We start from the raw sequence: 22,978 nt of genomic DNA, 5'->3' as shown, positions 1-22,978 counted from the left end.
AATTTTAGAGAGACCATCGTTTGTGAAGAGACCTAGTAACTTGGCTGTGACTGTGGACGACAGTGCAGAATTCAAATGTGAGGCCCGAGGCGACCCTGTGCCTACGGTACGATGGAGAAAAGACGATGGGGAACTGCCCAAATCCAGGTACAGATCAGAATTTGGTGATCTGATTCATCCACTGTTCTCATTGGACGACCATTGCTTATACACGCGCCATGAGACTAGTCTACTCTAGACTTTTTGATCAGGGGCCAGATGCAATATTAGAGATAATCAGAATCAGGAGGAGGTTATTGTGCTTTCTCTGAGGGTTTCACATAAGAACTTTAGATTCATGACCCTGGCTTGCCCAGGGAGCTCTTGTAGAATGTGATTTTCCTTCCGTAGGTTTCTCTTCTGTCCAACCAGAACACAATTATGAGCCATTTCTTGTATGGGAGTAGGTGGGAAAAGGAAGGGAGGTATAGCAGTAAAGATAGAGGTATGAGCCAATTAAAAAGCAGGTTTCTATTTCCTTAGCTACAAAATCACCAGGGAAGCGTAGGAGAAGTCAGAGTTTCTTGACATCCGTCAAGTCCTTGAAACTGGTTAAGAGCGGAAGTATGCTTGCAGCCTCAGGGAACGAGACCGTGAAATGATGCTCTCAGGTGTTGTCTTTAAGCTGTCTGTCCATTCATTCGGCAAATGTGTGTTGAGCCCTTGCTAGGTTTTGGGGTTACAATGGCTTCATAGTTTTGCTCTCAAGGAGCTCCCAAAAGATTTGTGTGGATAGATATAGAATAACATGGCAAACCCTTTTTCACATAGGTGGAAGCCTGGAGGAGGAGGAAATCAGGAGAGTTTTCATAGGAAAGTGACATGTAAGCAATGCCTTGAAAAATATGTATAAATTTGAAAAGCAAGAAAGAAGAGAAGAGTATGCCAGGAAAAGAGACATTACAACATAGACACAAATCTGAGAAAGAATATCACACACTTTGAGTGGTGGGAAGTTTAGCATGGGTAGCTCCTAGGGCATGTGGCAAGAAGCTATATCAGGTTGGAGATACTGGGGCCAAATGATCAGGGGCTTTGTATAATAGACTGAAGAATTTTGGATCCTATTGTATGCACACCGATGAGTCAAAAGGGATTAGTATGAACAGGATTACTTATTTTTTAAAGATTTTATTTTTAGGGGTGCCTGGGTGACATAGTCAGTTGAGCATCTGACTCTTGGTTTCAGCTCAGGTCATGATCTCAGGGTTGTGAGATCGAGCCCCCTGTCAGGCTCCGCACTCTGTGCGGAGTCTGCTTGAGACTCTCCCTCTCCTTCTGCCCTTCCCCCCAGTACACTCGCTCTCTCTCTCTCTCTAAAAAATAAATAAGTCTTTAAAAAAAGATTTTATTTTTAAGTAATCTTCACAGCCAACGTGGGCCTTAGACTTACAATACTGAGATCAAGAGTCACATGCTCTACCAACTGAGCCAGCCAGACACCCTCAACAGGATTACTTTTTAGAGAAAATAATTTTTTAGCACTGTGGCTATTACATTAATGTGGGGTGAAGCTAATGGCAGGGTCACCATTGTTGTTTTTGTCCAGAAAATAGATGTGGATTGCGTGGACTGGGGCAGGAAATAGGGATAGGGATCCATAGTAGAGAGAAATTTCTGAAACTAAACTGATGAATTGGATGATTTGTTAGATATAGAGAGCTGGTGGAGGAAGATACCAGGAGATTATATTAGGAGAAGTTGGTTTAGACAATGGGGAAAGAAAAGAAAATTGTATTTAACATAAGAAATATTAGATACCTATAGGATGTATTGTCTAACTATCAGTCAGTTGGGATTATGAATTTGGAGCTTTAGTGAAATAGGGGTTGGGAATGTTTGTGCAGCTGATCAATATTTAACCTACAGTAGCTAATATAACTCAGGGATATTATGTAGAATAAAAAGAGGATTAAAGTGAAACTTCAAAAGAAACCCAACATTGAAGGGGAGAGGAGATGAGACAAGGCAAGTGAACTCTAGAATGAGAGCCTGGGTTCAGGTATCAACTCTGCCACTAAACCAGCTGAGAGCCAAAGCCAGGTTACCTTACTTTCTTAGGACTCCAATTTCTCATCTTTAAAATGGAGATGAATACAATATTTCATACAATTGGATTTTTAAAAAAGATTTGTTTATTTATTTGAGAGAGAGAGAGAGCACACAAGCAGGAGGAGCAGAGGGAGAGGGAGGGAGAAACTTAAGCAGACTCTGGCACTGAGTGCAGAACCTGATGTGAGGCTCAATCTCATGACCCTGTGATCACAACCTGAGCCGAAACCAAGAGTCGGACAGTCTACCAACTGCACCACCCAGGCGCCCCAATACTTCATGTAGTTGTTGTAAGAATTTTAAAAGATGAAACCTGTAAAACAAAGTCCAGCATATAATAAGAATTTATTTAACCGTCACCATCTTTTAATTTTAGTATGGGGACAGTAGCTTGAGGAAATGAATGAAGAAGTGCCAACGTTGCCCAAAAATATCCTTTTGAAAAATATTTTAATTGTTTAGCCAACAAAATTGGGAAAACAGGCTCTATGCATGCTTACAAAAAGGGACGCCACATTTCACCTTTTGTTTTAAGTTTTCTGAAGAGAATGTTTCATGTTGTTGATTTGTTGCCTTAGAGACATCATATTGCTAATGATGGGATTTTTTTTAAGTAGCACGTCACTTAACTCTGCATTTGTTTGTTATGTCACTAGATATGAAATCAGAGATGATCATACCCTGAAGATTCGGAAAGTGATGGCTGGTGACATGGGGTCATACACTTGTGTGGCAGAAAATATGGTTGGAAAGGCTGAAGCATCAGCTACTCTGACTGTCCAAGGTAGGGTTTGTGGCTGCTTTATCATAGAAGGGTGATGAGGATAGTAGAAGAAAATATGATTTATTCAAGTAGTTTACGTTAAATATAGACTTCAAGTCATGCTATCAATATTTCATTCAAACATAATTTAGAGAAATTATTATTTTGCCTATGGGAGCTCTATAAGTGTTTGTTACAGGAAATTGAATTAAGTTGTTAAAATTATGGCGAGTTCTGTCTTGGTGAAGTAGAGGAGGAGAGTGTGCTTTAATCTCTGGGCCTTCAGACATAGAGCCCTTCTAATCTTTTAATTAAATGACAGCTAGCTATTACCATGAAAATGTTGTCTTTAAATGGAAACAAATCTACCAGTCCTTCAGACCGTGCACTTTCCAGGGTCTGTACAACTCAGAACACTGAAATAAGGAAATCCTAATTCACTCTAAAATGTACGATCCATCCACAGAGGAGGAACACCCACCATCTTTTTTTATTCCCTACAGGCCTGTGAAATAACAGACATTCAGTAAATATCTGTTGAACGAATTAATTGCATCTGCACTTGGCTAATTCTGATACAGATTTATTATCTGATGTTACATGAGCCCAAATGGATGCCACATTTGATGACCACAAGTTTTTGAATGTCAGACTCACGTCTTAAACTGACGTGCAGAAATGGTTCTTTCACCTCCTTTGTATCCATAATCCAGATGTTTTCCATTTTCATAATCCCTTTTCTTCATGATATCATACCGATTATTTCTCACTATGTCTCATCCAAGAACTCTCATTTTTTTTTTCTTTTTAGGGACAGATTCTGTATTGTGGAATCTGAGAGACAAAATGACCTTTAAAAAACATTTTGCTTGTGAAAAAACTCCCCTATTTTGACAAGTATATAGAGTAAACAGGGATTTGGGCCCTAAACCACTTAGCTTGTTTCTGGGTCTGACATTAGCAACACTTGGCTCTGTCATCTTTTCTGGACACTGTCTCCTCTAAGACTATTGTGAAGAAAAAGGTGGCTTTTGAGGAGTGCTTCTCCTGTGGGCTTTCTATAAAAGAGCCTTGTGGGCTTTTTACAGTTAAAAAAAAAGAAGAAGAAGAAGAAAGAAGAAAGAATATTTTCTTTGTTTCTGTAAGCCATTATGTCCCACTTTAGGGTTTTTAGCTCAACCTCATAAAAACAAAAGAAAAGAAAGATCAAGAACAAACATTGAATTTCTAAGGCCTAGACTACTTCTCTTTAATCTGAGTTAGACCTGAACTCCATGTAAGACTAAAACTGTAAGAAAAGGAAACCCCTTTACGTTTAGAGAAAGCACAAATTTAAGAGATGTCAAATCTTCAAAAGCCCTCCAGAGGGAGTAAAAGGAGCCCAGAACTAAGACAAGGCATGAAAAGCTGTGTCTGTCTTTAGGCAGTTGTGACAGGGAGGCTGGTTGTCTATCACATTAGTCAAAGAGATATGTTTCACTTTATGTTTTAAAGTCCTTTACCTTGGGAGTCTGATGCTTTTATTAGTAATAGCCAGTCCTCTGTGTCTACAGTGGACATTGAAATCAAAACAGAATTTCTTCCTGCAATTTTATTTATTTTTTAATTTTTTTTTACCTTCCTGAAATTTTAAACTGAATCCAAAGCTAATTCAGCCTTAAGTTTTCCATATGGAATTCTTACTCCCTAAGCCCAGATTTCAATGGAAATTGGGTACAAATGATCATATCTGGAACCTACCTTAAGAATTTAGAATTAAGGGGCACCTGGCTGGCTCAGTCGTTAAGCATCTGCCTTTGGCTCAGGTCATGATCCCAGGGTCCTGGGATCGAGCCCCTCATCGGGCTCCCTGCTCCGCAGGAAGCCTGCTTCTCCCTCTCCCACTCCCCCTGCTTGTGTTCCCTCTCTCGCTGTGTCTCTCTCTGTCAAATAAATAAATATAATCTTAAAAAAAAAGAATTTAGAATTTTTTATTTCAACTGCATTGGGTTTTCTATAAACTTATGAAAGATCTGTATATTGGTGAGAATGTATTCTTTTATCCAAATATTAAAATAAAATTTGCATATTAATATCACTGTTAAAATATCTTTAACATTCTAGGATAGTATGCATAATATGCCAAAGAAAGTAACATGATTCCCAACTACAGAAGATAACTAAGGGAAAAAAAAAGGAAACTTGAGAAGTTGTATTTTTTTTCTTCATTTGAGATTGAATACAGAAAAATACTACTTACTACAAGAGAAACTAATTTGAAATGAATCCATTTGATAGCAGGAAACCATTATAACAAATTCAGTAGTGTATTAATTTGTATTTTATTTGTGGCTCATTTTTAAAAGAAACTACTAGAGTCAGTATGGGCTCAAATAATCTTCCTTTCCTTCACCCCTCATACAAGAAATACTTAATTTTGGGAGTTGATGTTGGGCAACGAAACTCTGTGCTCCAGGTAGAAGTTACTGGGAAAAAAACACTCTTCAGTGAGGGTGCCCATTGGATTTTCATCCCCAGTACAGACATGATTAGTTCTAATATTTAAAAAATAAATTTGATTTGAGAATTACTTCTTTTTTTCCGTTTTTTTTTTTTTTTTTTTTTTTCTTGAAATCCCAATTCTGCTTTCTTGGAGACTCTACCTGTACATTTTTCTTTCAATATTCCTTCTAAGGATTTTCTTATTTTTTGTACTTGTGTAGTCTTCACAGTGATTAGCATCATACTGGACATAGAGTAGGCACATTATTTAATAAATACTTGTTAATACGAAATATGAATATGGATTCCAACCTTCTGCTTGAGTGGTAAAAATATCATAGGGACATCCTAAGGGAAATTCAAGCATCTTCTGGTGGCTTTGATTCTGAATGTCAGTAGTAGGTTCTGTGGGATCAAAGTTGAAGAGACTGCCATCTTATGATGGCTGCCTACTGGTCTGTGTTTGAAAGGGACTAGAGGTAGAACTAGGTAGAACTAGGCAGGGTGTCCTAAACTTATCTGAAGTTTGTTATCTGAATGTATCTGAATTTACATAGCTATACTTATCTGAAGCTTATTAAATATGCCAATTATCTGGGATGCCCCTGGAGAACCTGATTTAAGAATCTGGGTCTGAACATAGAAATTTAATTTGTTTTTATGTTTTATTTTTGTTTTTAAAGAGTAAGCCCCATGCAGTCTCCGCACTCAGTGTGAAATCTGCTTGAAATTCTCTCTCTCTCTTCCTCTGCCCCTCCTGCTTGTGCTCTTTCTCTCTCTCTCTCTCTCTCTCTCAAATAAATAAATAAATCTTTAAAAAAATTAAATAAAGTAAGAAGCTCCATGGCCAACGTGGGACTTGAACTCACAACCCCACAATCAATAGTTGCATGCTCCACTGACTGATTCAGCCAAGTTCCCCTTTATTTTTTATTTTAAACAAGCAAGTTCATGAATCCCTGGGGTGAGAACTTACTTGAACTATAGAAAGAATAAAGGACTTTAAAATTTTTCTTTAGAGTTTGGGTATTATCAGAGCTGGAAGAAATCTATTACAAAGAATTATATAGCTAAGAACATAGACATTAGAGTCAGAATTTAGTTGAATCTTGTTTCTGTCATTGACTAACTTTGTGACATAGAAAAGGTGATTTAAACTTCTTGAACCTCAGTTGCCTCATGTGTAAAACGGGTATTTACCCATTTACTCAGAGCTTTTATAAGGATTAAATTAAATTTTGTATATAAAAAAAGTTTAGGGCGCCTGGGTGGCTCAGTCGGTTGAGCGACTGCCTTCGGCTCAGGTCATGATCCTGGAGTCCCGGGATCGAGTCCCGCATCGGGCTCCCTGCTCAGCGGGGGGTCTGCTTCTCCCTCTGACCCTCCCCCCTCTCATGCTCTCTGTCTCTCATTCTCTCTCTCTCAAATAAATAAATAAAATCTTTAAAAAAAAAAGTTTAACATATTGTCTGTTACAGAGTAAATGTTTCATAACTAAGCAGTATTGTATTCATTTTAGTGTTATTATTGACAGCTTTATTGCTTAATTTTTAATAATTATTGGCTACTTAGTAAGAAAATGGTATGGTTCAGGTAATTCTAGACAGATAGGGTTGTTCTTTCTCTGCTGTTGTAAATGAGGTATGTGAACTACTAATATAGTCATGATGATTTATGATCCCCAAATTATTCAAAACCCTTCTCAAATATAAAGTTTTACATTTTCATTACAAAAGAAACTTTACCAGTTTCCATAGTAAATGTGTTGGGGGGTGTGTGCTGTCAAAGCCCTAGTGCTAGACTTACATTGAAGTTTTGCAAAATAACTAGATAAATTAATGAAAATAATAAAGATTCGGGAATAGAAATGATCAAAGAGATTACCTTTCATGTTCAGTGGAGTGTTATTGTTATGGAAGAACATTCAGCAGAGGGTATTTGACCCCAATTCTGATTCTGTTGCCTTGAAGAGTGGCTGTTTTGCAATCATTTTGATTCTTAGCACCTCAGGTTACCTTTCCTTAAAATAGGGTGTTTCCAGGTAATTCTAAGACTGGTAAGATGATCCATGAGCAGATAGCCTCAAAAACTGTTTATTCGCCTTTATGACCACTTGGAAGCTTCAATTAATCAGTCCAAGCCATGAGTAAAATTTGAGGTCATACCCTGTTATTAGCAAGTAACTGCACTTCTAAAACCTACACCACATATATATCTCATGTGACATTGGATGGATTACTTCTTGGGCAGCCAAACGCAAAGCCATTGAGCCAAATCAAAATACTGATTATTTATAACACAGCAGATTTTATTTTACTCTGAAAAAAGGAAAATTGTAATAAAATTTGGCAATGTTAAGACATTTTTGATTAAAAATGTGTACATCGGGCGCCTGGGTGGCTCAGTTGGTTAAGCGACTGCCTTCAGCTCAGGTCATGATCCCAGAGTCCCGGGATCAAGTCCCCCATCGGGCTCCCTGCTCAACGGGGAGTCTGCTTCTCCCTCTGACCCTCCCCCCCTCTCATGAGCTCTCTCTCTCTCAAATAAATAAATAAAATCTTAAAAAATAAATAAATAAATAAATAAATAAATAAATAAATAAATAAATAAATAAATAAATAAATAAAAATGTGTACATCCTGGGCTCTGTAAATATTTAGGCAATTCTTCAAAAAGAATATCCAGAGTCCTTTAACTTGCATGTCAGTTTTGGGGTATCATTGAAACTGAATGAGACTCAAAGGCTCTGCAGTACTTCAACCTATTGAAAAATAATTAATGTCGATTACATGACCAATAAAAAATGTTGAAATAATGTTGTTTGGAATGATTACAACAGAAAAGTCTTTCTGCTTAAACCCCCAGTTAACTTGAAAATTCAGTTAACATAACTTAACATTCTATTATTCTCTGGAATAACTTTTTTTAAGATTTTTTTTTTTTAAGATTTTATTTATTTATTTGCGAGAGAGAGAATGAGAGACAGAGAGCATGAGAGGGAGGAGGGTCAGAGGGAGGAGAAGCAGATTCCCCGCTGAGCAGGGAGCCCGATGCAGGACTCGATCCCGGGACTCCAGGATCATGACCTGAGCCGAAGGCAGTTGCTTAACTGACTGAGCCACCCAGGCGCCCCCTTTTTAAAATATTTTATTTATTTATTTATTTATTTGAGAGAGAGAAAGAAAGAGAGTGTAGAGAGGGCAGAGGGGGAGGTAGAGGATCTCAAGCCAACTCTGCATTGAGTGTGGACCGCGAAGTAGGGCTCGATCTTACAACCCTGAGATCATGACCTGAGCTGAAACCAAGAGTTGGATGCTTAACCCACTGAGCCATCTAGTCTCCCTTCTCTGGAGCAATTTAAATTTTGTTACCTATAAATTTAAACCATCAATGTTACTATATATACTTAATGTGTCTCTGCCCTTGTTTACTCTCCATGCAAGTAACATCTCCACATCTCCTCAAGAATTCTCTTTGTGAACCTAAAATACACACAAAAAATCAGGCATCTTTTTAATGTCATCTCAGTTTTGATTGATTACATTGTCAGTGTCTCAATTTGGCAAGTGTTAGGATTGCTGGCTCTGTGTTGGGTAGGAATGAATTCTCTTCTGAACTTGTGTTTAACATTGTATGGTGACCCTGTCTTTTAAGGCGCAAGATATATACTGTGGTATTTATAACCATTTTATAGGTTGTGACATACCTATAAAATAGAAAATCTAACCAGAACAAAATAGATGCATAGAGGCTCCCTGCCAGGTTTTTAAACAGTGTGCCATTGAAACTGCTAGAATTTATGCCTCTGCTTGGTGTTCTGAGAATGATCACAGGTTTGTTTCATATTATTTTATTATTGTAATCTCAACCTATTAGACCTTTATTAGATGTTTGCCAGGTGGACCTTGAAGTCCTTCTTAGAATCACATGATAGCTAACCTAAATTTTTTACTGATTTTTATTTGTGAACCAACTCATGGTTAATTTAAAAAGTGAAGGTTTTTTTGTTTTGTTTTGGTTTGGTCTGGTTGAAGTTAGACTATAGGAAAAGCATGGTGGAGGCAACTTCAAAGCACTAAATGAAAAATAAAGGAAGAAAAATAATTTTATTTACTGTTGTATTAATAACAAACACTTTGAAATGAGTAATTATGCATCTATGATGATGGTCATGTTGATAGCTTTTTAAATCATTCCACTTTTGAGGAGTGCCATCCAGAAAGAAAGATGGAGCATGAGGCCATAGAGAGTTTAGTTTAAACTCTTGAATTTCTCCTGTTCCCAAGTCTATGTGCTACTTCTAAGAGGTTGTATGATTCTTTGCTTCAGTGATCCTCATTGCTTAAACCAGGCAAACTTGAGGGCATTATTAATTTTTCTACTCCCTTTGCAACTTTACAGAGAAAGCAGCTCTTATTACTGTCACAATTTTATTTCCAAAGTGAATTTGTGACTGCCACCAGAATGATCATGTTCTCGTCACTGTGTCTGTCACAGGAAACCAGACTGAAAACAGACTTCCATACCCCATCCATTCCCCGAACCATCACATTTTATCTTTGCGGAGTTGAACCATTAAGAAAATCTAATCCCACTTTTGTTTGTCTCTCTTACAATAGGAACTAAAAAGACATTTAGTCTTCTCGTTTCCCTCAGCCCTGAGTGCTGGGCCAGTCTGACACAGGAAGCTGGACATTTAGATCTTAGTTCACACTTCACTGCACTCCTCTGCAGGCCACTCTTAGAGACCAGTTATTCTTTGAAGCTTAAAAAACAGTTGCTTTTCTGCCTTTTCAGCAATAGCTCTGTTAAAAGAAAAGGCAGATACCAAACATCTCTAAACCAGGTGAAGCTCTGTTACCAGACGAGTGGGATTTCTATGAAATCCCAGCCCTTTTCTGATAAGTGTGTGTCCATTTTTCTTCCTCTGATGTGAAATTTCTCCATTTTCTCTATTTCATCACCTGTTTTTTTTTTTAATTGTAAAATATGGTCTGATGAATGATGTTGCTATCTCTTTAAATTTATTGTTGGCATACAATAGGAATTGTTCAAATGAATCATCAAAAGGATGTGCATTCTCTTCTGTCCCGAAGAATTGTTATTTTGTCTGGTGCTTCCCATAAGTATTTATGCCTACTATATGATGAAGGGACGGAGTACTTCCTCATTAGGATTGATTAGCCACTGACAGCTTCTGGAAGGCTGAGCCTTAAAGTCTGAGATTGACGTGAGACCAAGGAGACACAAAGGCAGAAAAAAAAAAAGACCCGCGCTGTCTTTTGGCTGACTTAATTGCTGCTAATGGGATGTTTCCTAGAGCCTCTCTCCTTGCTGCTAGCGAACCACATGCTTCAAACAAGCAGCTTTGCGGAAATACCTCAGGCACGACAGTTTATGATTGGCCCCACTTAATGTCCCAATGAACTAGGAGTTGAATAGCAGTTATAACTTTCAGTGAGACAAGACACAGCTGTCGGAGGCTTGTCGAAGCTTTTGGGTTTCTACAAACCCTGAGTGTGAATATTTATTCACAGGAAATAATAGTGATGCAGTTAACATGGGAGCAGACTAGGAGGCGGACACTGAATTCTCTCATATTCTCTGCATCAGTGGAAAGCAGGACAACCCACAGATACATACCAGTAGATAGCCTGGGTGGTGGGGGTCATGCTCTACTCTTGCACTTCTCCCATGTCAACTGTCACAAAATCCTACTTATTTTTGCCTTTTAAATATTTTCTTAACCCTCCCACCACCTCTCTAACCCTTGCCTCACTGCTTTTAGTCAGGCTTCTGTCGTCTGTCAATCTCTATCCAATTTCCTTGCTTCCATCTTGTCCGATAGAACCCATTCTCCACACAACAGGTTCATTTCCCTAAAACACAAATCTGAACATCATACCCCATCTCTCCGGGGTAAGATCCAGAATACTTAACAGTGCTTCTCCTGGCCACTCAGTCACCTCTCACTGCTCCCTTTAGTACCGTACCATTGTATTGTTTATGTGCATTTTCTTCATGCACGTACCCCCATGTTGCTTACCCCTGGGCTTTTCTTTATGTTGGTCCCTTGGTCTAAAATGCCCTGTCCCCCACCTGCCCTATCTTCTACTTGCTAATGACTCCTTCCGAGACTCAACTCAGATGAGCATCCTCAAGGAAGCTTGGCACACTGTCCTCACCCAAGTGCAGCTTAGGGATTCCCCCATTCGCGTATCCATTGGATGCTATTTACTTAATGTCTGCCCCACTTCACTCTGAGTTCCTTAGAACACTTTGTTTGCTTTGCCTTCTCAGTCTTTGGGGCATCATTGGTGCTCAGGTAACATTTTCTGTGTGGGTGAATTAAGGGCTGCCCTGATACGTACCAACTGTGAGATCCTGGGCAAGTCACTCAACTTGTCTGAATTTCAGGGTTCTCATCTGTTGAAAAATAAATGCACATGTAATGTAAACATCAGTGAGCTGATAGGAAATAGAATAAGATAACACAATATTTATATTCTCATAAAAGTGGTTTGAGGATTATGAAGTGCTTATGCAAGAGCAATTGTCGTTATGATTATTTTTCTCATCAACTCCTTCCAAAACAATTAAAAATTCATCAGATTCTCAGTAATATTTATTTTGTCCATAGAGATTTGAATGTTTTGGGTGCTGATTAATATAGTTTGGTCAGTGTTTTCTTTTTCTGCAAAGATAATTTTCTATGGTTCCTTAATATTGAGATCTATCTTTGAAAATTGGTCCTTAATATTTCCTTGGAAAGTCTTTAGGGAGACATCTTTTCTTTTTGTTTTCCTGCTCCTGTTAGGAAACATTCCATAGAGTAGAATTAATAGCACATTCTTTTCTGACAGACACTCACTTGGATTTAAATGCTGAATGTACAAGCTATTAAATCTTTGATTCTCGGCTTTCTTATTAGTCAAATGGGGGTGAAATGTCTCCCTCATAGGTTTGCTGTGGGGATTAAATGAGCTAATAAATATGAAATGCTTAGAACATTGTGTGAAGCATTATTTTTTTTTTAAGATTTTATTTATTTATTTGACAGAGAGACAGTGAGAGAGGGACCACAAGCAGGGGGAGCGGGTGAGGGAGAAGCAGGCTCCCCGCGGAGCAGGGAGCCCAGTGCAGGACTCGATCCCAGAACCCCGGGATCATGACCTGAGCTGAAGGCAGACGCTTAATGACTGAGCCATCCAGGCGTCCCTGTGTGAAGCATTTAAATGCTCAATAAAAATAGAAGGAATGAAGGTGATATGAAGAAGGAGGATGAGGAGGAGGTCACTTCAGTGATATATCTTTGTATGTGTCAGAATCAAAAATTCATGTAGCTTCAGTGCTCTCAGTTGCCTATCACTAGCTTTATAAAAGGGTTAAGATCTGAGTCACAAGTGCATTTCCTAAAATATTTTACATAGTGACACAATAAACACTTTTCAATAAACAATGACTATCAAGGTGGTTAAAAAATGTTACTTTTGGGGAGTGTCTGGGTGGCTCAGTGAGTTGAGTGTCTGATTCATGATTTCGGCTCAGGTCATGATCTCATGGATTGTGAGATCGAACCCCACATCAGGCTCTGCACTCACTGGCGAGTCCGCTTGGTATTCTCTCTCTCTCTTTTTCTCTCTCTCTCCCTCTCCCTCTGCCCCCCCCACCTCCATCTGTCTCTCTTTCTGTCTCTCTCTTCCTCCCTCCTTCCCTCTAAAAATAAATAAATATATCTTTAGAAAATGTTAATTTTTATTCTAGTTGCTTTAAGCAACAATGGGCAAGTAAAGTATAATACAAAAAAAAATTCTGCATTTTGTTAAAAATACCTTTCATTTGTTTTAATTATGTGTATTTGATAAGTATTTGAGACCCAAATAATCAGTTTGGCTTTTTTGATTAAACAGATCCATAATTAACAAGATACCCTTAGATCTTTAAAATAGTTATTATCACTCCTAGTATGTTCAGTGCTGCTGAATTTCTTGATAGAACAGTTAATATTGAAAACCTTCACTGTTCCTCCCATAAATATAATCCATATATTGGAACAATTAAATTAACTAGATTTAAAAAACTGGCTAGATGGTCTCTGCTAATAACTTTCATACGATCTAAAACTATAATAGTCTTGATGATAGATCAGAAATCATAATCCATTAAAGGAAATGCACCTTTGCATGCATTTGTGCATTTCATCATTTTCTGAGATGCGAAATAGCAACTTTGAAGATAACCAAGCCACACGTTAATCTCACACAATATAACATATTGTGTGTGTGTGACATTTCTTTAATGGACCAGCAAATAATTTTTTCAGAATGTAAAATTAAAATGTAGGTAAAAAGTAAAGCAATATAGCTTTCTCTGGATTTTATTGCCAGTAGTAGGGGATAAACTTTAATAAACTTGCATTCAAAAGCAAATTCTGGGGGAAAAGGGTAGTTTGTAAATTTGTGGTTTCCTTAAATAGGGTTCACTATGTTTGGCTTTCTATCAGCATAGGAGATCTTTGTGCAAGAGTCGTGTGACTTTTTAGAGCTCCTATGATATCTAGGTATAAAGGAAGTAATGAGAAAAAAAACTGGGTCCTTCAGTCCTAAATTTCCCTTCTTTGATGTAGACTTCATTTAAAACATTTGTTGGAACTGTTTGCTTAAATTGCTGATTTCAGAAAAGCCGCAGTATAATAGTACATTGTTTCTGCCCATTAACGTGGTTATTTGAGTCAAAGCCCAAACTAATGGTGTCAGGGGGCCTTTTTGCAGGTTCAGGTTAGGTTTACGATAATCCAAGATCCTGGTTAAGAACTGTGAGTTCATCAACATTTTGATGAACATTTTGCACATATTATAAGACCCCCAAAGCTTTACTTGATGACTTTGAGAACCTTGATATGTGTGTGCCATGTTTGCCAGACTCTGATGAGGTATGTAGCAGACGGGTTCTTTGGGGAATGATTCTTTCTGCAGTAAATAGTACTTCAGGGCTTGGGGAACATTTTATGTGTGTGTGTGTACATACACATATGAAGCACATATGTCATTATATAACATATATAAAAAACACACACACATCACAATGTTAAATTTATTTACCATCTCCAGTACATATGTATTGTTCCTTTTACTGCTTAAGCCAAAAGTCTTACTCAAAATGCCTCCCTTCTAGGATCTGTCATGGTATTTTTGTGATTTGTTGTTGTTGTTTGTTTTGTGGTTAAAATAATGATTTTAAAAACCCATAGAAGATTTGAGGGGCTGATGAGAAAAAGAGATTTGTGATTGTAAAACACAATCCCAAGAAAGACAATGTGTGAGTAGAGACTTTTAAAGAATCAGTGTTGCCAGTTGAGCTCTTTGTGAACAGGCTGAAAGTAAAATGCCATCAGCCAAGGGCTTTAATGAAGTCCCACTACAGAATTTAACAAGAGACTGATTTGTAAGAATGGCTCTCTCGCCTAGCTGTTCTGATCCAGTGGCATAAATAGGATGCCGAGCTCTACTCCTGCTGGTTTTTTTATGCTGTTGGATTTGATTGAGACCCAGCAGCATTATGGCCTATGATTCCTTTCCCTTTTTTTTTTGTAGGAAGGATAAAGTAAAGAACTTCTTGTGTTCTCATAGCCTTCCAGAAATAACCATTTTAACCCTGATGACTGTGGAAGATGTGACGTTCTCTTAGATTTCTTTCATTTATTCAGGAAGGTTTTGGATTGCTTTCAGTCATTTCAAACAAACTGATGTAAAATCTCAAACATTAACCTAAAGGAAAACAGTCACCACCTGGCCTTCCTATGGAGAATTTGAAACACTCTCTTAATGTGTGTGCCAAGTGCATATTTGAGGGAATAAGTACAGCAGTCAGCTTCAAGAAATAATTGACACGTAAGATGATTCTGTGACAAATAAGGAGACAGCCCCACACTAGTAAATAGCACATCCTGGGCCTTCCATTATCTTCTGAGCTTTCCTGTGATTTATTCATCTACATATCAGTTGGTGAGGTGGTCTCGTCACCCAGTTACAGATGTAAACCTTAGTGACTCTCTTTAGCAACCTACATTCTGAAATAATGGCAGCATCAGTTTGGAAATATGTAATAGGGTTGTGTGAATCTATACCATCTGAACTGCTCACTCTGAGAATGAAGTTTAGAGAAATAGTTGTTTGCTCTAGTCATTGAGGGGTAGCTCATTTTACAACATTAGATTCATTGCTGACAATCTCACGTAACTTTAAGACATGGAATCATTGTATGATATTGCATGTGATATTGTGTATCACTTAATGTTAAGTATTTAATTGTAAGTCAACTCACATTGATACAGTCTCTCTTATCCAGAGCTGTTAGGACATAAAGTGTTTTGAGATAATGCTTCTTTTTTTTTTTTTTTTTAAGATTTTATTTATTTATTTGACAGAGAGAGACACAGCGAGAGAGGGAACACAAGCGTGGGAAGTGGGAGAGGGAGAAGCAGGCTCCCCGCGGAGCACGGAGCCCGATGCGGGACTCGATCCCAGGACCCTGGGATCCTGACCTGAGCCGAAGGCAGACGCTTAATGACTGAGCCACCCAGGCGCCCCGAGATAATGCTTCTTTAAAAGAGAATAGTCATAAAGAGAGTAATTGTAGACTATTTGACACTAAGGGCACCTTTTTTAAAAATGATGAACCCAATGATAAATTACATATGCGAGATAATTGAAAATTTGACTTTTTATGCATTTGTATGAATTGATTTTTTATTATTTGGTATATATCAAATATTTTATAGGTATATACAGTGTTAATTATGCTGAACAGTATTCATTCTTGTAGATTCACAAATCATTTCAACATATTCCAAACATCAGGGTTATCATTAGAATCATTACACTTTACAATTATATGGCAGCTGGTGTCCTTTAAATCTTACTTCAATAATTTGAACACACAATAGGCTTCCTTTTGTTTTATTGTTTTTAAGGATTTGGATAAATTGGAAGTTACTACTTTATAATATCATGCCCAGAGTTTGCAAAACTGATTGAAATACCATGAGCACTTTAAATTTGCTTTTAAACTATCATTCTCAGGACTTGATAAGTAATGTGCCAGTATAAACACACCTGTAGAAAATACTAAAATAGGTATAAGACAAAATACAGCTGAGTTATTGCTTTATAACAGATTTATGAGGGTAGGAAAATCCATAAATGGTTGTTAAAGTGAGCTTTAGCTGTAGGACATTTATTTTGTGTGGTCGATATTATTAGGAGAGAATTTAGAGCATTGCACAATTAAAGCTCATAGATACGGCCATTTTACAAAGGTGCTTTTAAAGTTAACTTTGTGGATGGTGGAATAGCCATTTCAGTGTACTTTTAGGTCATTAGTAAAGAGATGAGGTGTCCTCTTAGGTTCTTCCTTAGGCTTTTTATTCCCCTCAAATGTACTAAATTACTAAATATAATTGATAATAAGTAATTTTGCCCTGATTTTAAGTTTCTTGGGAATAAATATTAAATTATATAATTTCTGTGCCTGATTGAAGAGATTTTGAATGTTAGACATGGATGGAGACTTAGAAATCATTTACTTTAGCTCTGTTTTACAGAGAAGGAAACTGAGGTTAGAGATGTCTTGACATCCTATAGCAAACTGTGAACATATACATTTGATGCTTGACTACATACATTTGACATTTATAGTGGTCGTCCTAAAAGACTGCATCACATTGCTTTTCAGAGATGGAATTGGCTGTTTTGACATTCATTGATTTTCCATGAGAATGTAAAATATAACATGATTTGTTTCCTCCTCAAAACCTTTTTATATGTGTGAACCCTGCTCACATGTGAGAAGAATAATTATATGTCCATGTTAATTTAATATACTAATACATGAATTGTGCATTTAAATAATTTTGAACTGGAGTGCAGTTGACATATGACATAACTATTATTGCCATGCTGTACATTATAGCCCTATGACTTATTTATCTTTTGGAAATTTGGACCTTTTGACCCCCTTCACCTTTCTCTCCTACCCCTTACCCTTGCCTCAGGCAAATACCAATCTATTTTCTGTGTTTATAAGCTTGGTATTTTTTGTTGCATGTTTGTTTGTTTTAAATTCTACATATAAGTAAGATCATAGAGTATTTGTCTTGCTTTCTCTGACTTATTTCACTTTGCATAATGCCCTCAAGGTCCATCTATGGTATCTCACATGGCAGGATATCCTTTTTTTTTTTTTAATGGCTGAATAATACTCCATTGTATATATACCACAATTTATCTATTCATGTTGGTCACTTAGGTTGTTTCCATATCATGGCTATTGTAAATAATGCTGCCAGTGAACACGGGGATGCATATATATTTTTGACTTAGTGTTTTTGTTTTCTTTGGGTAAATGCCCAGAAGTGATATTGCTGGATCGTAGGGTAGTTCTACTTTTAATTTTTTGAGGAAACTACATATTGTTTGGCATAGTGGCTGTACCAATTTACATTCCCACCAACAGTGCCCAAGGGTTCCCTTTTCTTTACATCCTCGCCAACACTTGTTATTTCTTGTCTTTTAGGGTAATAGCCATTTTAACAGGATGAGGTGATATCTCATTTTGATTTGGATTTGCGTTTCCCTGATGATGAGTGACATTGAGTATCTTTTCAGGTGTCTGTTTGCCATCTGTAGGTCTTTTGAAAAATGTCTGTTCCGATCTTCTGTCCATTTTTTAATTAGATTTTTTTTCTATTGAGTTGTATAAATTCTTTATATAGTTTAGAAATTAACCCCTTATCAAGTATATGATGATTTGCAAATATTCCCCTCCACCCTTCAGTAGTTGCTTTTTCATTTTTCGATGATTTCCTTTGTAAATAATTTCTTATCAAAAGTTATTTGGTGTAGGCCATGGGGCCAAAACAGAACCAAAATTACATTAGAATAAGGTTTATTAACTCTTTTAACATAGAAGTCATAAAATGTAGTAAAAAGAGGAAGGATTTTAAGAGCTGGACAGACCTGAATTTCAGTCCTCCATTTCTTACCTGATGTATGACCTTTAAAAAGTTACTTAATCTTAAAAAAAAAAAAAAAAAGGAAAGAAAGGCACTTAATCTTCACTTCCCTCCCTTTGCAAAATGGCATATTGGACATACCCTACAGAGTTGCTAGGAGAGTTTCTAGTGTATGAACTAACACGTAGTTCGCTAACTGATGGCTCTTTATTTAACTGAGATGTAGAAAGGTTATGTGATTTATTCAGGATAGACCTGATTAATTCTGGAGAGGATCTTGATCTGGTTCAGTTGAGTAATTGTATCATTATTCCATTATGTACCTCAACTCTAGACCCTTTATGAAATATGCCATTTGAAGGTAGGCTTCCAGATTTTCAAATGAACAAGTTCTTGAGCGCTTTCTACATAGAAAACAGTATGCACAGATAACTAAGACCTGGATCCTGCCTTATAGCAAGTGAAGAAGAGAGATAGCCACAAAAAACAACAGTATTAGCAGAATATAAAAAGTGGATTTGTAAAGGGGGGGCGAAAGTACTTTCAGATGGGAACATGACTGCCACTTGTTTACTCTTTCAACAGATATTTACAATGTATGTTCTCAATTTAGTAAATTCTAGAGAAAGAATGGCAAAGAAAATAATTAAATCCTTACCCCCCTAGAGCTTATAGGCTAGCTTGGGAGATAGACATTTATAGAATAATTACATAAATGTATAATTTTAAGCCATAAGAAGTGCTATGGGAGGAAAATTGAGGTTGCTGTGAGAATATATGGCATTGTGGATAAGATTTAGTATCAGATTTAGTGGGAGTTCCTTGGAGATCTGTTTTTTGAGCTGAGAGCTAAGGTAAGCAGGAATTAACTAGGTAAAGCACTGGGTGGGGTGTGGGGAAGGGATCCCTTGGATACAACATACAGAGAACCAGAGGTAGGATGATGCATGGTAAACTCAAGGACACAAAGAAGGCCTCTGAGGCTAAGTTAGGGAGGTGAAAGGGGACAGGTGATATGAGAAGACACTGAAGAGCAGTGGCCAAGGTAAGGATTTTCCTCTCTATTTGAAGAGCAATGGAACCATATTGAAAGATTTTAAGCAGAAACATACTACAATCCAGTTAGTTTACTTTGGTCTTGTTTTTAAGCATTCTCGCCACATTGTGAGATTGGATTGGAAAAAAAGCAAAGCAGTAGTTCAGCTGAGCACTGTTGGATATCTTGGGCCAGAGTGGTGGCAGCAGAGTTAGAAAGACGGAAATGAAATGCACAAGGAGTTTGGAAATAAAAGCTATAGGGTTTGGCAATGAATTGTACACCTCAAGGAGGAGGGAGAAGAAAGATCCAGGTTGGGCGCCTGGGTGGCTCAGTTGGTTAAGCGACTGCCTTCGGCTCAGGTCATGATCCTGGAGTCCCGGGATCGAGTCCCGCATCGGGCTCCCTGCTCGGCGGGGAGCCTGCTTCTGCCTCTGCCCCTCCCCCCTCTCATGTGCTCTCTCTCTCTCATTCTCTCTGTCTCAAATAAATAAAATCTTAAAAAAAAAAAAAAAGATCCAGGTTTCTGGCTTTCTAAATTGATTTAGGGAATATTAACATCAAAATTATGATCCTGAGGTCCTATGTCAGGTGGCACACACATGGTCATAGATTGTCAGGTAGTTGCATTTCAATTTCAGGCTCTTTAGTAGGCAAATAATGGAGTTGTACCATTTAATAACTGCTTTCAGAACGGGCACCTGGGTGGCTCATTCGGTTCAGTGTCTGCCCTTGGCTCAGGTCATGATCTCAGGGTCCTGGGATCAAGTCCCGCTTTGGGCTCCCTGTTCAGCCGGGAGTCTGTTTCTCTCTTTCCCTCTCCCTCTGCCCCTCCCCCTGCTCATGCTCTCTCTCTCTCTCTCTCTCTCATGAATAAATAAAAAATATTTTAAAGAAAAGTGGGGTCTTTTTTAGAAGTGTAAGGAAAAGAGAAAAATACTAACTTTTTCTGAGTATGATACATCAGGCATTGTGCAAGTTACTTTGTGAATATTTGTGGGAAAATAATTCTTCACCACTATTCTGTTAAACTTTCGATTGAACAGCTAATCTATAGCACGATTTCTCATTCCTGGCACTATTAACATGTGGGGTTGGACCATTCCTTGTGGCCTGCAGCTGTCTTGTGCTTCGTCGGACGTTTATCAGCATCCCTGGCCCCTCTCCATTAGATGCCAGTGGCGGCACCCCCCTTCAGTTGTGACAACCAGACTTGTTTCCAGAACAGTGATCCTCAAGGAATGGGAGATATTTGAGTGGAGGGGGAAAGTTCATAGTATTTTATGTATCTATTAAATATATTCTAAAAATGCCCCTTTCGTCATTCTATTTTTATGTCTGAAAAGTTGAAAGACATAATGACAGGCTTTTAAGTTAAACTCAGTCTTTTCCCCCAAAAGAAATCACACCTAGTATTAAAAAATCCTAAGTGTTTTTAATTGTTAGAGATATTATCATTCATGAGGATCTATGCATGTAATTTCTCCGGCGTAACAGTGATGGGGTTCTGTCAGTTCAAATGTAGTTACCTTCACTACTTGAAAATTTGAGTGTCCTCTGTTTTAATAAAAATGTATCTCTTCCCCAAAGAGTCTCATAACTCACTCTTTTACTTCATTCACCTTCTTCTGGAATGTGGTGTTTACAATCCTAGTCTGTCAGATTTATTAATTGAACCCTGCTAGTCAATGAAAAAAAATGATATGAGAATAAAAAAGAACCACATCAATTTAAAGATTCATTAGAATTTAGTTACTAATAATGAAAACTAGTATCTGTGAATTAGGAGAATTCCAGTCATGGTGATTTCATTTATAGCACATTCAAGAAAGCTGTTGTTCTCTGATATTTAGTAATAGGATTGGTTTTACCATAGATAAATTTGCTTAACTATGAAATCTTTTATAGAGTTATTCTAGGAGTTTAGAATACTTAAATTATTTTAGACTCACATACTGTGGCAGTCTTCTGTCATTACATTTCAAAATAATTATTTCGCCCATTGCTAACAGTGAAGAATCTTAATACTTTATCTTATAAGGATAAACTTGAATATATTTACCATTATTCTTCAAAAATTGAGATCTTGTTGTGAAAATTTCAAAAATTTAATCATTGTTGCATTAACTATGTAAATATTTTCTTGGAATTTTCTTATATCTTCTGGATTTATCATATGAGCTATGTATATAAAGTACTTCATCAACTCAAGGTAATACTAGCTGAAAAGAATATTTTTGAGGACATTTTCTAGTAGAGTATATGTTTGTATATACATAATCTGAAGGGAAAATATTGGGAATATTTCCCAGAGGGATATATCCATTATCCTGCTTTGCCTCCGAATTTCCATACTCTTAAAATCATAGCATATAAAGCACTTTAAGAGTCAACTCTTCTATTCCTTTACCACACAGGGTTATAGCTAAACTGTTGTGGCCAAATGGAAATAACTCCCATTTTTAAAGACCTCTGGAGACATCACAGTTGGCAACCAATTCATGGTTCAGTGACCTTTACTGTTAACTGCTCCTTTTCTGTACTTTCCCTAAGTCACTCATGCTATTATTTAGGCCCATTATCTTCTTGTCTTCTGGCCTAGTAGTTATCAAGATTGGCTGCTCCCAGTATTTATTAGACCTAATCTGAAGACTTAAGTAAAGTATCTGTAGAGCTACCTTATTTTCTCAGACAAAAAAAAAAAGCCTCTTTCTCTAGCTTCTGTATATTTTTTCAGACATTTATTATCTTTCTGACTCTTCTCTCCTGTATATAACAAGCAGATAGAAGAAAGCTTCCCTCTCTCCCTCCTTCCTTCCTTCCTTCTTTCCTTCCTTCGTTCCTTCCTTCTATTTTTGCTTCTCTTAGCTTCTTATTTATACCTAAAGATTATTGTCTGAACAATGTATATTCTTAGATTTTAAAGTAATTAAACAGCTGGGGGGCCCTTTGATGTCACATTCAAAAAAGGAAGAAAGTCTCTTATTCTGAGTGTGTGTGTGTGTGAGAGAGAGTGAGTTTGTGTGTGAAAGAGTGAGGGAGGGAGGAAATGTGGGAGAAAGGGAAAGAGAAAGGCTAAATTCTTCCATTTTAAACTTTTTAAAAAGGTATTAGTCAAGTATGTAATATTTGTATGTCTCCAAATAGTTTAAAGAAAGCTGTCTTTTTTCTTTTTTACACTCAATCAGGAACCAGAGTTTTATAATTATATAAACACCACCAAGATAACATTATCTAGGTGAAAGCAGTGTGTTTTTTATGCAGCCTTGTGCCAAATTCTCTAATCCCTCACCCTTTCCAAACTCCCTCAAATATAAAAAATTTAGAGATGTTACCGAGGATGGATTATAATCTGCATAATGTTGCCATGTTAAAAAAATAGCAAGTTTTAACCTCTTAAAAATACATATTTACTTTTTGAGTTTATTTTACTTCCTACTTAACATATTTACCATAACAGTAATTGTGTGGAAATATAATTTGTTCTTGCCTTTCAAAAGAGTATTATTCAGGGGGCACCTGGGTGGCTTAGTCGTTAAACGTCTGCCGTCGCCTCAGGTCATGATCCCAGGGTCCTGGGATCAAGCCCCGCATC

The 22,978-nt window shown here is 37.3% G+C and overlaps 1 protein-coding gene across 1 annotated transcript in view; it reads left to right on the top strand.

Annotated features, from left to right (window-relative positions):
- ROBO1 (roundabout guidance receptor 1) overlaps positions 1-22,978 on the top strand; it is a 1,126,461-nt gene that overhangs the window by 1,013,779 nt on the left and 89,704 nt on the right. The window contains exons 7-8 of the mRNA XM_064580171.1: positions 9-147; positions 2,748-2,875. Coding sequence (XP_064436241.1) covers positions 9-147; positions 2,748-2,875 — 267 coding nt within the window. The remainder of the gene's footprint in view (positions 1-8; positions 148-2,747; positions 2,876-22,978) is intronic.

The sequence above is a fragment of the Mirounga angustirostris genome, unplaced genomic scaffold, assembly GCF_029215605.1.
Source record: "Mirounga angustirostris isolate CCGP_5_RB_7025 unplaced genomic scaffold, mMirAng1.0.hap1 SCAF_1, whole genome shotgun sequence".
NCBI lineage: Eukaryota > Metazoa > Chordata > Mammalia > Carnivora > Phocidae > Mirounga > Mirounga angustirostris.
This window is presented reverse-complemented; position numbering and strand designations above follow the sequence as displayed.